This window comes from Marmota flaviventris, chromosome 8, assembly GCF_047511675.1.
Source record: "Marmota flaviventris isolate mMarFla1 chromosome 8, mMarFla1.hap1, whole genome shotgun sequence".
Taxonomy (NCBI): Eukaryota; Metazoa; Chordata; class Mammalia; order Rodentia; family Sciuridae; genus Marmota; species Marmota flaviventris.
Genome location: NC_092505.1, coordinates 87,584,681 through 87,597,866, shown reverse-complemented (window position 1 = coordinate 87,597,866; position 13,186 = coordinate 87,584,681). Strand labels below are relative to the sequence as shown.

General features: G+C 34.6%; 1 protein-coding gene and 1 pseudogene across 2 annotated transcripts in view; both read left to right on the top strand.

Moving 5' to 3' along the window:
- Actl6a (actin like 6A) overlaps positions 1 to 13,186 on the top strand; it is a 32,900-nt gene that overhangs the window by 18,967 nt on the left and 747 nt on the right. For both annotated transcript variants that reach the window (XM_027942174.3, XM_071615449.1), the window contains exons 5-13: positions 281 to 378; positions 5,052 to 5,146; positions 5,569 to 5,675; positions 5,772 to 5,861; positions 7,055 to 7,116; positions 7,354 to 7,468; positions 7,619 to 7,699; positions 9,500 to 9,595; positions 12,546 to 12,632. In XM_027942174.3, coding sequence (XP_027797975.1) covers positions 281 to 378; positions 5,052 to 5,146; positions 5,569 to 5,675; positions 5,772 to 5,861; positions 7,055 to 7,116; positions 7,354 to 7,468; positions 7,619 to 7,699; positions 9,500 to 9,595; positions 12,546 to 12,632 — 831 coding nt within the window. The remainder of the gene's footprint in view (positions 1 to 280; positions 379 to 5,051; positions 5,147 to 5,568; positions 5,676 to 5,771; positions 5,862 to 7,054; positions 7,117 to 7,353; positions 7,469 to 7,618; positions 7,700 to 9,499; positions 9,596 to 12,545; positions 12,633 to 13,186) is intronic.
- On the top strand, positions 607 to 2,574 carry LOC114098041 (microfibrillar-associated protein 1 pseudogene; annotated as a pseudogene).

The following is a 13,186-nucleotide window of genomic DNA, read 5'->3' as shown; positions in this document are numbered from 1 at the left end:
TTTGAATAAGTATAATTTCTAGAATTCATAACAATTGACACTTTTACCTATTAAATAATAAATTGTAACATCTGTTGTATTTATTGAACTTAATATATTTACAAATGAATAAATATTGCAAGGAGACATTATGCAAGATTATTTATATATACTGTTTTTAATGTTTCACATCTTGTTAATATAGGGCTATTTTAAAAAAATATATAGTGCTATTTTATAGCTTGAGATACAGCAATATTTTAATTCTTAAACAATAAATAACTCGGATTTTTTTTTCAAGTGGAATACTAGAGCAAAGAGAGAGAAACTGACAGAACTAATGTTTGAACACTACAACATCCCTGCATTCTTCCTTTGCAAAACTGCAGTTTTGACAGCGTATCCTTAAAAAAATAATACTCATCTTTTCTCTAGAATATATGTGATGTTACTCAATAACATCAGAAGATATGAGAAAATTCTTGCTTGTTCAAAAGTTTTTTTTTTTTTCCTGTTCTCTTGCTTTTTAAAAGCTATCCATTCTTGTAGTATTTCTTATCAGAATTGATGGAATACCAGAAGATCTGAGAGGAAAATAGGAAAGTAACCCTTAAATCCTGCTTGTTAATGGGTGTGTGTATGTGTATTGTGTGTTTGTGTCTAGGAAGGGGAATGTGAATAAACAGGAGTGTTTTAACTAGCTGGCTTAAATTGAGTTTGAGTATTGCCATTTTCTCCCTTTCCTTTAATATCAGATAATGAGAAATTGACTGTAAATTCATTAAATATTTACTCATTTATCAGATATTTATTGTAAGACATGAAGGAGAGCACACAGGAAAATATGTCCTAACTCAAAGAATTTGTAATGCAAATATTCTTGTTAAAAGCTAAATAAGGGTTGTTAGTGTTCACTGTTTGGAATCAGTCAAGATTTGGGAATCACCACTGCTACAGTCAACTTGTTGGTCGCACTCATGAAGCAATTGCCCATTCAGTCTATGGCTGGGGCCATACTGGTTCGCAGTGAGAATGGTGAGATTTCAATGGAAAAGGTAAAGGTAAAACATTATGTATCTGGAAAGAAGCCAGACTATGCCCCGTGGAGACTTCAGATGAGGAGGATAAAGAATTTCAGTTCATTAAGAAAACCCAAGAACTAGAAGCACACCTGGAGGAACAGGAGGAGGATTCATCTAGTGACCCCTGGCTGTGGCATTTATAGAATCGTGAAGATGTGGAAGAGAGATTGGCCCAAAATCCCAAAATAGTAAACCTGAAGTAGTAGGAGAAAGTGACTCAGAAGTAGGAGATGCTTGGTGCATGGAACAAGAAGATAGCAGTGAAGAAAAAGAGGAAAATATTGATGAGGATGTAGAGCTGCACCATGGCATGATGTGTCAATGAGGGCAGGAGAGAAAAAAATGAAGAGATGGAAGTCATGGAGGTGTAAGATGAAGAACGTTCTGGGGAGGAGTCAGAATCAGAGTCTGAGTATGAAGATTATACGTACAATGAAGATGAGATGGAGCCTCGCTTTACGCCAGTCTTATTCGAAAGAAGGACCAAGTGACAGTTCAAAAATGGGAGGTTGAAGCATTGAAACAGAAAGAGATGGAGCAAGGAGCAAAGCCCATGGCTGAAGGGAGGCGAAATTACCACTCAAGATTGTAGAAGAGGAGACCAAGAAAGAGCTGGAGGAAAACAAGTGTTCCTGGCTGCACTGGATGTACTCAGTACTGACAGTGAAAATGATGAGGAGGAGTATGAGGCATGGAAAGTTCGAAAGCTCAAGAAGGACAGAGAAGCGCTTAAAAAGAAGAAAGCAGAAATTGCACACATGTGAAACCTGACTGAGCTTCAGGCAAATGGCAAAGTCATCACCAACAGAAGTGTTAAAGGAAAATACAAGTTTTTACAGACAAGTACCATCACGAGGGTGCCTTCTTCATTGATGAGGATGAGAAAGTATACAAGAGAGATTTTAGTGCACCTACCCTGGAGGATTATTTCAACAAAACCATTCTTCCTAAGGTCATGCAAGTCAAGAACTTTGGATGTTTTGGTCATACCATATACACCCACCCACCTTGTGGATCAAGATACCACCTTCTTCAACTCAGCATGGGGCCAAGAGAGTGCCCAGAACACAAAGTTCTTTAAACATAAGGCAGCTGGAGTACGAGATGTGTTTGAGCAACCATCTGCCAAGAAGTGGAAAACTACCTAGGGTTCAACTATTTATTTGAACTGTGGGACACAAGTGGATGTCTCAGCATCTGGACCTTGATAAATCTTTTACCATTATTCACATGGTTCTTATATCCATCCTACCAGACTTACTGCCATACCTGTTACTGGGTAGTCCAGTTCTTGAAGGTGCTTTGTGAAGGTTGGACTCAGACTGAGAAACCCACAGGTAGGACTAGAGGTTGCCCACTTAACACTGTTTCTGAGAAGTCTTAGGTTTCTCTGTTGTGGCTTCCCATATTTACGTGGGACTATTCAGTTTTCTTCCATCCACTTAGCCTTGTCAGAAATGTGGGCATGTTTAGTGGAAAATGCATTACTTCTACCTTAGGGTTAGGAGTGGAATACCAGGAAATCTAAGTTCTTTGAAACCTCTTTTGCATTTTTGGTTGGAGTCAACTTTTCTAAGTGAATATACTTTTTATTCTTTTGTGTGTATGTATGTCAAGAAATAAAAGATAACACACCAGAATTTTTAGCATAATAATGGATAGTAAAATGTACAAGCTGACAAGTATTAACTACCTATTAGCTAAAATGAAAGTAGGGAATTGTCAAGCAAAAAAAAAAAAAAAGCTACATAACATTTAAATAGTACTTCAAAATAACATTTTATCAGTAGAAACTTTAGTATATATTTCTAAAAAATTTTAGTATATGTTTCTAAGTCATAAAGAAGGACCTGATGAATTTGTATTTCATACAATAATTGTAACTGTTCAGAGGAGGACCATAATAACAACCTTTGTAAATAGAATTTAGTTGCATGAGATAGAGGAATGAGCCCTGTATTTAGAGTTCTGGCTGCACTGCTTATAAATATGTGATCTTGAGCTTTGCTTTTTACTTATTTATCCTGTATACCTTATTGGCTTGCTATAATCGTCAAATAAGTGTTTTTTATATATTTGAGGATCGCTATGTTAAATGTTATCTAACCATTGTCTATAATGCTGTGTCTTGGAGGTAACTTGAACAAAAGTGCGGAAGTGGAAAGCATAAGCATTCATTACTGTGACTTAGTTTAATAATTGAAGATATATATTAAACTTCAGAGGGAATTATAAAAATAGCTTTAAGTCAAACTGTATATAGAGGCCTTGCATGTTGGATTTAAAAATCTGAACTTTAAATTCAAGTTTATTGTGGGATTTTGAGTAGAGGAAGGAGAGAAGATTAGTAGATTCATTGTATGTTTCTTACTTAATTTTCATAATAACTGCCAGAAAATGAAGTCATAAAGTAAGCAAACTAGTCCAAGTTCACAGTTTGATAATGGCAGTCTTGAAATTGAATATAGATCTGACTGATTCTTTGCAAGGAGTGTGTAAATAGAATTGGGCCTTTTATTTGTAACTTTCAGTTATAGGAAATTTCAAACTAACAGGAGATAGAATATTATGATGCACCCCTATGTGTTCATCACCCAACTTTAACTGTTTTTAACACGTTAGCTAAGTTCTGTCTCCCACTATGATTTTGAATCAAATCCCAGATTATATTATTTTATCAGTAGAAACTTTAGTATATATTTCTAAAAAATTTTAGTATATGTTTCTAAAAAAATCCATAATTCATTCATCCATCCATTATGTTCAAGCTGGTATTTTTTCCCTCTTCAACTGTTCAAATGTATTTGTCATGAAGACCCATCTATTCTTTTTCCCTGTTGTTTTTTAGATCCATTTGTTTCTTTCTGTCCCACTGCCACTGCCTTAGGTGCAAACTATTTCTAGGAATATTGCAATACCTCCTCTTGTCTTGCCCATTCTTTATACCTCAGTTCTAATAACCTTTCTGAAGGAACCTTTCTGCTTTAACCTAGGATCATCTTCCACATTCCTTCTCTCATTCTGCTTTCCAGCTGTGCCAAATTAATTACAGTTCCCTGACCTCACCATGTTCTCTTGCCAGTCATTCTACAAACTCCTTTCCCTGCCAGTGCATCCTTTCCAGCTTACAGTTGAATTCCCAGGGATGGGTTAGGCGGTCTTTCTCTTATTACTCCTCAGGACATCCTGAGTTTTATTCTTTACAGCAAAACTCATCTCTACTAACAGGATATCCTTCAGAGTAGAGGCAGTTTTGGTTCACCTTTACACATTTTTTCATGTTGAAGGAATGTTAGTGGCAAGCTGACCTGTCTGCCTTCTTTTCTTCCTGTCACCTTTCTTCCCTCTGACATGTTACTAAGCACAAGATTCAATAAGCATGTAATAGATGCTTAGTAGGTATTTGGTGAACCAGAGAATGGCCCTACTTTTAAACATAAATTTAAGATGTTCACTTAAATAGGCATTTTGCAGCGTAGAACTATGGAAAATGTGATCTGCTGTGGAAAATGTTGAGTTCATCTGGACTAACTCTTCTCTCTCATTGAGTTGAAGACAGGTACCACCACTTTGCTACCAAACTGCTGATTTGATTCTTCCAGTGCTATGTGAGAATGGTTGTAATCCTTAGGTCATATATCACAGCCTTCCACTGTTCTTTCCAGATTTTTGTAAATTTTATTATAAATACATCTCACTTTGTCATAAGACCCCTTTGATCAACTTCCAAAGATTTTGTTAATTTTGACCCTAGAAATGATTCCTTGAGTTTCTCATAGAGCCAATCTGGAATTCCTACCTATATAGTTTGTTTCTAAAACTAGAATTATTATTTGAAACCAATTTTCATCCCTAGATTTATTTTAACACATTTTAAATGATAATGCATGTTTTCAAAGTGGCTTCTGAAACTTTATGAGAGCCTGCCCTTTGCAATAGATATTAGTTTAGGAATTTTGTTACTTTCTTTTCCTTAATGCTTTAAACTAGATTTGCTAATGGTCGTTCTACTGGTCTGATTTTGGACAGTGGAGCCACTCATACCACTGCAATTCCAGTCCACGATGGCTATGTTCTTCAGCAAGGTAACTGTATTTTACCAGGGTGTGCTGAGATGATTTTGGATGTTATGAGGACACAAATGTTGAAGTTAGACAATGGAGTGGACTGATGAAGCATCAGTTTCCAAGTAATGTCTTTCACTGAGGTTTTTTTGGGAGTTTTTTATGGGTGTGCACTGAGGATCATATCCAAGGTCTCACAAATGCTAGGCAATTAGTGGGCAGGGGTCTAGTGCTAAATCTTGCCGAGTTTTTTAAACCCAAGTTTAAAAAAAATTTTTTTTAGTACATTTGTTTAAAACTGATGCCTGGCTTTATTTGTGCTTTGAAGGATAGTTCAGTTAATTCTCCCTGAAAAAATTATTCATATGTAAGCACTCCCAGAAGAAATTTGTCCCTAGGAGTTTGAACTTACAGATCTCTTAGTCTTGTTAAATCTGTCTCAGGCATTGTGAAATCCCCTCTTGCTGGAGATTTTATTACTATGCAGTGCAGAGAACTCTTCCAAGAAATGAACATAGAATTGATTCCTCCGTATATGATTGCATCAAAAGTAAGGAATGATTGGATTTTCCTTGTGAAATTTATCCCCAACTCTTCAGTCCTGTGTTATGGACTCTGTTAACTTAGCATATGCTCTTGCTATCAGGAAGCTGTCCGTGAAGGATCTCCAGCAAACTGGAAAAGAAAAGAGAAGTTGCCACAGGTTACAAGGTCATGGCATAATTACATGTGTAATGTAAGTAACCCTATTCTCTTTAGAAACATGTAGAGGCTAAAATCTTTGAATAGAATATGGACACATTATATTTTCATGCTGTTTTTTAAAATTTTTTTAGTTGTAGATGGACACAATATCTTTATCTTATATATTTTATGTGTTCTTGAGGATTGAACCCAGTTCCTCATATGTGCTAGGCAAGTTCTCTATCACTGAGCTACAACCCCAGCCTCAAGCTCTATGTTTTTAATGATATTTTAAAAACAAACTGAATAAAGCTTTGGATGGAAAGGTTCTTAACCATATTAGCCAAATATCTACAAAACTATTATGTATCATTTGTATTACCATGGTGAGACCTGGAAAGAATTTTGGTTTTAGGGCAGAAATAATTTGCTTTTAATTTTTTGTAGAGACCTGCTGGTATGGTTCAGTTACATTCTCTTTCCCAGTGTTAATCAGCCATGTCAGAAGCATGTGTGATTATTCATTGCAGTGAATTGATGAGAGATTCTTTACCAAAAATTCATCTCTGAACAAATATCACATAATATAGGTCTCTGTATGAGAGGAGTTAATAAAACAATCTGTCACTCTACAGATCCATATTATAATAATTTTTAACAGTAAAAGAACGTGAAAGTCATAATTTAGTATGAGAGAGATGTATCCTGATATATTTTTTGCACCTAAAGATTGTATGTTTTAGTACAAGGAAAAATTGTGAAGATGATTAATAATTTGGCCAAAATATTAGACAATAATTTTCCTTAACAACACAGAGGTCGTGTATATTTTACAGAAAAATTTTTTAACTATTTTATGCCATGTGCAGTCATTGAAATTAACATAAGATATAACATATATGGTATTATTCAGATAATGAAATCTTGCTCCTAAATATAAGCTTGTTTTTAAGGAAAAAATTGATGTTCTGAAACTAGTTTAGTTATGCAGGACTGGTACAAAGGTTCCTGGTTGTTTTTTTAATCAGTTGTCATTGTTCCAAAATGTAACTTGTAATTTGGCTTCTTAAGGATTGAAGAGTCTTTGCTTGGTAGATTCATACTCTTGAAATGACTTACCCCCTCCAGAAATATGGTCTAATTTCATTCAGAAGCATATTTTAAATTATAATGTTATATAAAAGTATAGATTATAAAGACAAATCTTAACTTGTTTCTTGAATATATATTTTTTTAAATCCATAGTGTGTTATCCAGGATTTTCAAGCATCAGTACTTCAAGTGTCAGATTCAACTTATGATGAACAGTAAGTTTTCTTATTTAAAAAGTATATTTCCCAAATGAGGAAAGAATTTTTAGTATTAAAGAAAATTGTAGAATGTGGTTAATCAGTCTGAAGGTATAATGTTATGTTGAGATAATACTGAATAATGTTTTAAAATATTTTCCAATTTCTTAAAAATTGATAATTCCTTAGTAGTTTATAATTTTGAAGAGGACTGTTTTTTGCTTTTTGTATAATATTGTTTATTGTAATTTTCAGAGTAGCTGCACAGATGCCTACTGTTCATTATGAATTCCCCAATGGCTACAACTGTGATTTTGGTGCAGAACGGTTAAAAATTCCTGAAGGCTTATTCGACCCTTCCAATGTAAAGGTATGAAAACTTGTTTCATAACTAACTTAGCTTTTCTTATGAATGTAAAGCGCTTGTGTGATTATATGGCCTAAATAACACTAAATTGGGGGGGTTATCCTTTACTGTATGAAGTTCTTCCATGTGAATATTTGTTTTCTTTTGTTCTAGGGGCTGTCAGGAAATACAATGTTAGGAGTCAGTCATGTTGTCACTACAAGTGTTGGAATGTGTGATATTGATATCAGACCAGTAAGTGACTGTCTCCTGTTACAATACAAGGGTATCTTTTAGAACAGTGAAATGCCTCCAGATCATTGTTAGGTTGGCAGCTTTTGACCGTTGACTGTGAAATCCATTTTATAATGGCATATGTAAATGCTGTACTCTGTAGTATTATTGACTATTTTAGTATTTGCCTATAAGTTAGTAAAACATTGATGCCTCTTTGAAAAAAAAAAAAGATGAAATACTAGGAAAGGAAAAATGTAAAATTCTAGCACTGTAGTGTCCACTATGGTAGCCGTTATTCACACATGGCAAGTTATATTAAATAAATAGTAGTTCAGTTATTCAGTTGTACTAACACCAGTATAAATGTAGCTTGTGGCTACAGCATTGTACAGTGCATATACTCTGAACAGTTTCATCATTACAGAAAATTTCCTTGGACAGTGTTGCTATACAAATTTCCTAAAATGTGGAAAATCAAAATATATATTATTCATGATTTTTCTTGCGTATAGCCCAGCTTCTGTGCTTGTTTTTCAGGAGGGTGTGGTTTAAATTCTGTAACTTATATGGAGTTCATTTTAGACGATCTTCATATGTTTTGTGCTTTGCCAAGTCTTAACTACATATTATATACTGTATTATTGATTTTATGTGATAGTAATTGTTAGATTAATTAGACTTTATTAAAACATAGATTCAGTTTATAACACATACTGCCTTGATTTTCTTTGAGTTAATTTGCTTAGAGCATGATGCTATTAGCTAAGGATGTTTAAAAACTATTGTTCAAAAAGGCTTTTGGGATACTATGAAAATCATTCTTTATTTCACCTAGTGACCTAGCAGGCATGTGCTGCTTCTACAACAAAAGAAGTGTAAGTTTGGAACTTTTTAGTGGAAATCCAAGGCCTCTTATGAGGTGGGGGAAAGCAATTAAAGTATATTCACTCTAAGAGTGATAACTTTCTGTGTTTAGTGGAATTTCTTTTTTATCTAATGTTGATTGCAAAGGAGATGCTTTTACATTCCATTTTCTGTTTTAAAACTTAGATGATATAGTTATTTGGAGTAAGTTTTTAAAATAGGAATTTAGCCACTAGGAAGCCAGGTTGATACTTAACTTTTTGGTGCATACATGCAAATTAAGTATAAATATATTCCTTAAAAATAAGAATTTGTTTTTATTTGGGAGGCATCATTACGTGTATTCTGAAAAAGCTACTGCTGTGGTTTTGATGCACACCCCTGCAAAAGAGAAAGATAGCAGTCATTCTGGCCAGGAATATTGTCTGTCCATAATCATAAAATAATCTCAATTGTCTAATTTTAAATATTCAATATCATAACTTTCAGATGAGCATTCTAAGGTGAAGTTATATAGTGTACTTCTAAACAAATATTGGTAACTGTCTACCAAATAGTTATGATTTTTAAAATAATTGTTATAAGTTAGCATTTTGTAAACCTTAGTGTATGTTAGTCACATGGAGAGTTTTTTTAATAAACAAAACCCTTTTCTGGATTCCATACCCAGAGGTTTTTATCTAATTGTTCCTATGCATTGGTAGTATAAAAGCTCCCCAGGTGAGTTGAATGTGCAGCTGAGATTGAAAATCACTGGTTGAAGTTAATTGCTTCTACGTAGAAGTTACAAATTTTCAAAAGCAGAAAGGAAGAGAAAATTATATGGGAGGACTTGGCTTTATTTGTTGTCATATTTCAAACTCTTGGAAGAGTGGGTTCAGTCCCCAGCATCAAATAATAACAAAACTGTTGGAAATGTTTGGAACTAATTTATTTTTCTTGTTTTTAACCTAGGGTCTGTATGGCAGTGTGATAGTGGCAGGAGGAAACACGTTAATACAGAGTTTTACTGATAGGTTGAATAGAGAGCTTTCTCAGAAAACTCCCCCAGTAAGTACTGTTTGTTGTTCTTCAGTGCTATTCTTCAGTGATGTGTGTACTCACTGATGGTGTAATTTATAGTAAGTGTTTATGTGTCAGTAGGTACGTGCTATTTTGTGTGTGCTTTGAATGCTATGGTTTACAGCTAATATCTGTTATTAACCAAAATTTCTTAGATAACATCTCTTGGTTACTCTTAAATTATTTGAATCAGTATAACTCCTTAACTTTATACTTAAGTGTCAATAGTCAGGCTCTAGGGAGACAAATTATGGTTCCTGTCCACCAAGGGCTCATTCCATTAGGAAGATTAGATATGAAAAAAATTAATGACTGTTTTATTGTGCTGAGTACTTCAGTATTCCTGGAATCAGGTGCTCTTTTGAACACTAAGAAGCAAGTACTTAACTCTCTAGGAGTATCAGAGGAAAGCTTCGTGAAGAAGCTGTAATTTGAATGAAGAGAAGTTCAAGTGGTTGCTAATTTATGAAAGGACATATAGGTGGAGAGACTTCCATCTGCAAAAAGCAAAAAAAAAAAAGATGGCATGTTCCAGTAAATCAAAGTATTCAGGGGCTGAGGTTATGGCTCAGTGGTAGAGCACTTGCCTAGCATGTGCGAGGTTCGATCCTCAGTATCGCATGAAAATAAATTAATAAAATAAAAGTTATTGTGTCCAACTACAACTTAAAAAAAAAAGTATTCAGTTTATGACTATGTAGAAGTGGAGGAAATAATATGACTGTAAAGATGGTTTATTAGTTTCCTAGGGTGACTATCACAAAGTACCATAAATTGGTGTTTTTAAGACAACAGAAATTTGACTGGATGTTGTGGTATAAGCATGTAATACCAGCAACTTGGGAGGCTGAGGCGAGTGGATCTCAAGTTGAAGGCTTGAGCAACTTAATAAGACCCTAAGCAATTAAGACTGTCTCAAAATAAAAGGATTGGGGTTGTAACTTAGTTGTAAAATCCCTCTGGGTTCAGTGCCTAGACACCCTCCCCCAACTCCGAAAAAAAAGACAACATATTTATTGCCTCATAGTTCTAAAGCATAGAAATATGAAATCATGTTGTCATCAGATTTCATGCTTCCTCTGAACAATTGGAGCCTTTCCTCTTTATAATTTCTAGTGGTTTGCCAGCAATCCTTACTTTATAGCTGCAGCACTTCTATTGTCAGAAGATACTAGTCTCTTTGGATTAACCATTATGACTTCATCTTATATCTTAATTATACCTGCAAAGAGGTAATTATTTCTAAATTAGTTCATGTTCACAGGTTCTAGGGATTAGATTTTAAATGTATATTTTTTGGGGACACAATTTAAACCACAACAGATTGGTAGCAAGGTGTGTCATATTAATGAATAGTTTGGATTTTATTTAACAGTAATAACATACACACACTAAAATCTGGCAATGGACTATGAGCTCATATGTATGTTTTTAAAAGATCACTGTGTGCATTGTGGTAACTTTTAAAAGGATAGCAGAACTTGGTTTGAAAAGGTAAGTTACATGGTCTATCAATAACAATATAGGAGTCATATCTTTAATTTTTAAAACTTCTATCAAGTGTTCTTCTGACACTTATGAGGAGTTACTTAGGCCCTAATGACATATGTACTTACCAGTCTTTGACTTCTCATATAAAGAATATTTTATACATGCCATAATTTTATAACTACAAGTGTTATTTGACTGTTGATGTAGCTAAAGATTGACTATATTCTTAAGAGTCTGATTTAGAACATAACCTAAAATATAGTACTAATCACTAGATTTCATACAAAGTCCCTGAATAATGAATAGACATGGGTGGCCCAACATATGCTTAAGACTGATTAGAGAATATTTTTGTCTTTTAAGTACCTACTGTAATTAAAAGTGAACAAAATAATAGATAAATTCCATTCTCATAAATAGGGATTTTCCTCACCCACCTACACATGTTCAGCCCTCCTATGTCCCGCACTCTATTTCCCTTCTTTTCCTTCCCCCATCTCTCTTACACAATTTATTTCATTTTGAGGACAACTCAAATATATGTCAGTTCATATTTTGGATAACTGGAAGGTTATGATGACTTGAGAACTATCTTCAGAGGCAAATTCGTAGATGGGGGTAAAAATCTTTCAGTATAGGTGAGATGGGGATAATAACTGAACCACAGAATTATCAGGGGAGTTCAAAACAGAAGAATTGATTTGGAACGTATGAATAGAAAACTTACCTGAGATCTGATGATGACTGCTTTTTGATTTGGAAGGGTTGGAGTAAACTAAGGAAGGATTTGAATGTGTGAAGATTAGAAAGGGAGGACTGTGGAAAAGGGAGCAGGTTGAGATAATTATACTTGGTATTGGATGAAATACCATATGGAGTAGTTAGTATAGTACCTTATTTATCATGTTAAATACATGTTTTTTTATTATAGGATATAAATTGTGAATGCCATCCTTTGAGTATGCACTTTTCTAAAGTTTATACCGTTGATTTTTATCATATTACACATTGAAAGCCATAATCAGAAAAACCTTTAAAAACCTTTCTATGGCCGGGCCGGTGGTGCTCACCTGTAATTCCAGAAGCTTGGGAGGCTGAGGCAGGAGGAACATGAGTTCAAAGCCAGTCTCAGCAAAAGAGAGGGTGCTAAGCAACTCAGTGAGGCCTTGTCTCTAAATGAAATACAAAATAGGGCTGGGGATGTGGCTCAGTGGTTGAGTTCAATCCCCAGTATCCACCGCCCCCCCAAAAAACACCTTTCTATGAAGTAGTCCAACCTATTCCTACTATTAGCCTGTTTCAGAATTACCATGTTTAATCAGTTTGAACCACAATGTGTAATATGTGATAAATCAACTGTATAAATTTTAGAAAAGTTGTCAAAGTTGAATTTCCTGAGTTAACTGTTTTAATTGTTGTAATGCTTATTCTTCCCTCTCTGTTTTAGAGTATGCGGTTGAAGTTGATTGCAAATAATACAACGGTCGAACGGAGGTTTAGTTCATGGATTGGTGGCTCCATTTTAGCTTCTTTGGTTAGTAAATAAGCTATTTTGCAAATTTAGATTATTACTGAATTAAATATACTGAAAATACTAAATTTCACAAAAACGCTAAATATAATTCCAGTGCTTCATTTATCTTTGCATTTTATAACTATCAAATGAGTGGAGACCCATTAAGAATGTTTTATAATGTTCTAACAGAATGCCTCTTTGTTATTTAATTTCAGTTTCCCTTCTCAAACAGAGGTAGGAATATTGAAGTGTTCATGCCTCTTCTAATAATAACCCTGCTGGCACTGGCTTTGCCTGCAGTGCATTTAAAATTAAGTCAGTCTAGTTGTTCTCTTGTCTATTGGTGAGGTATAGGAAGTTAGGAGTTGGAGTTGGTCCTTTGAGCAAATGAAATCATGATGCTGGGTCTTGGACTGGTATCTGCCTTGAATCAAGAGGAAAAGTCCTTGTGATTTTCTGGATCCTACACTTGTGGGATTTCCCCTTTGCCTCAGAGTAGCTGAGTAAAAGTCACTAAGTACATAGGCTTTCCAGTGATTTCTGTTGTTGCCTTAAGTTGGCAACTAGCCATC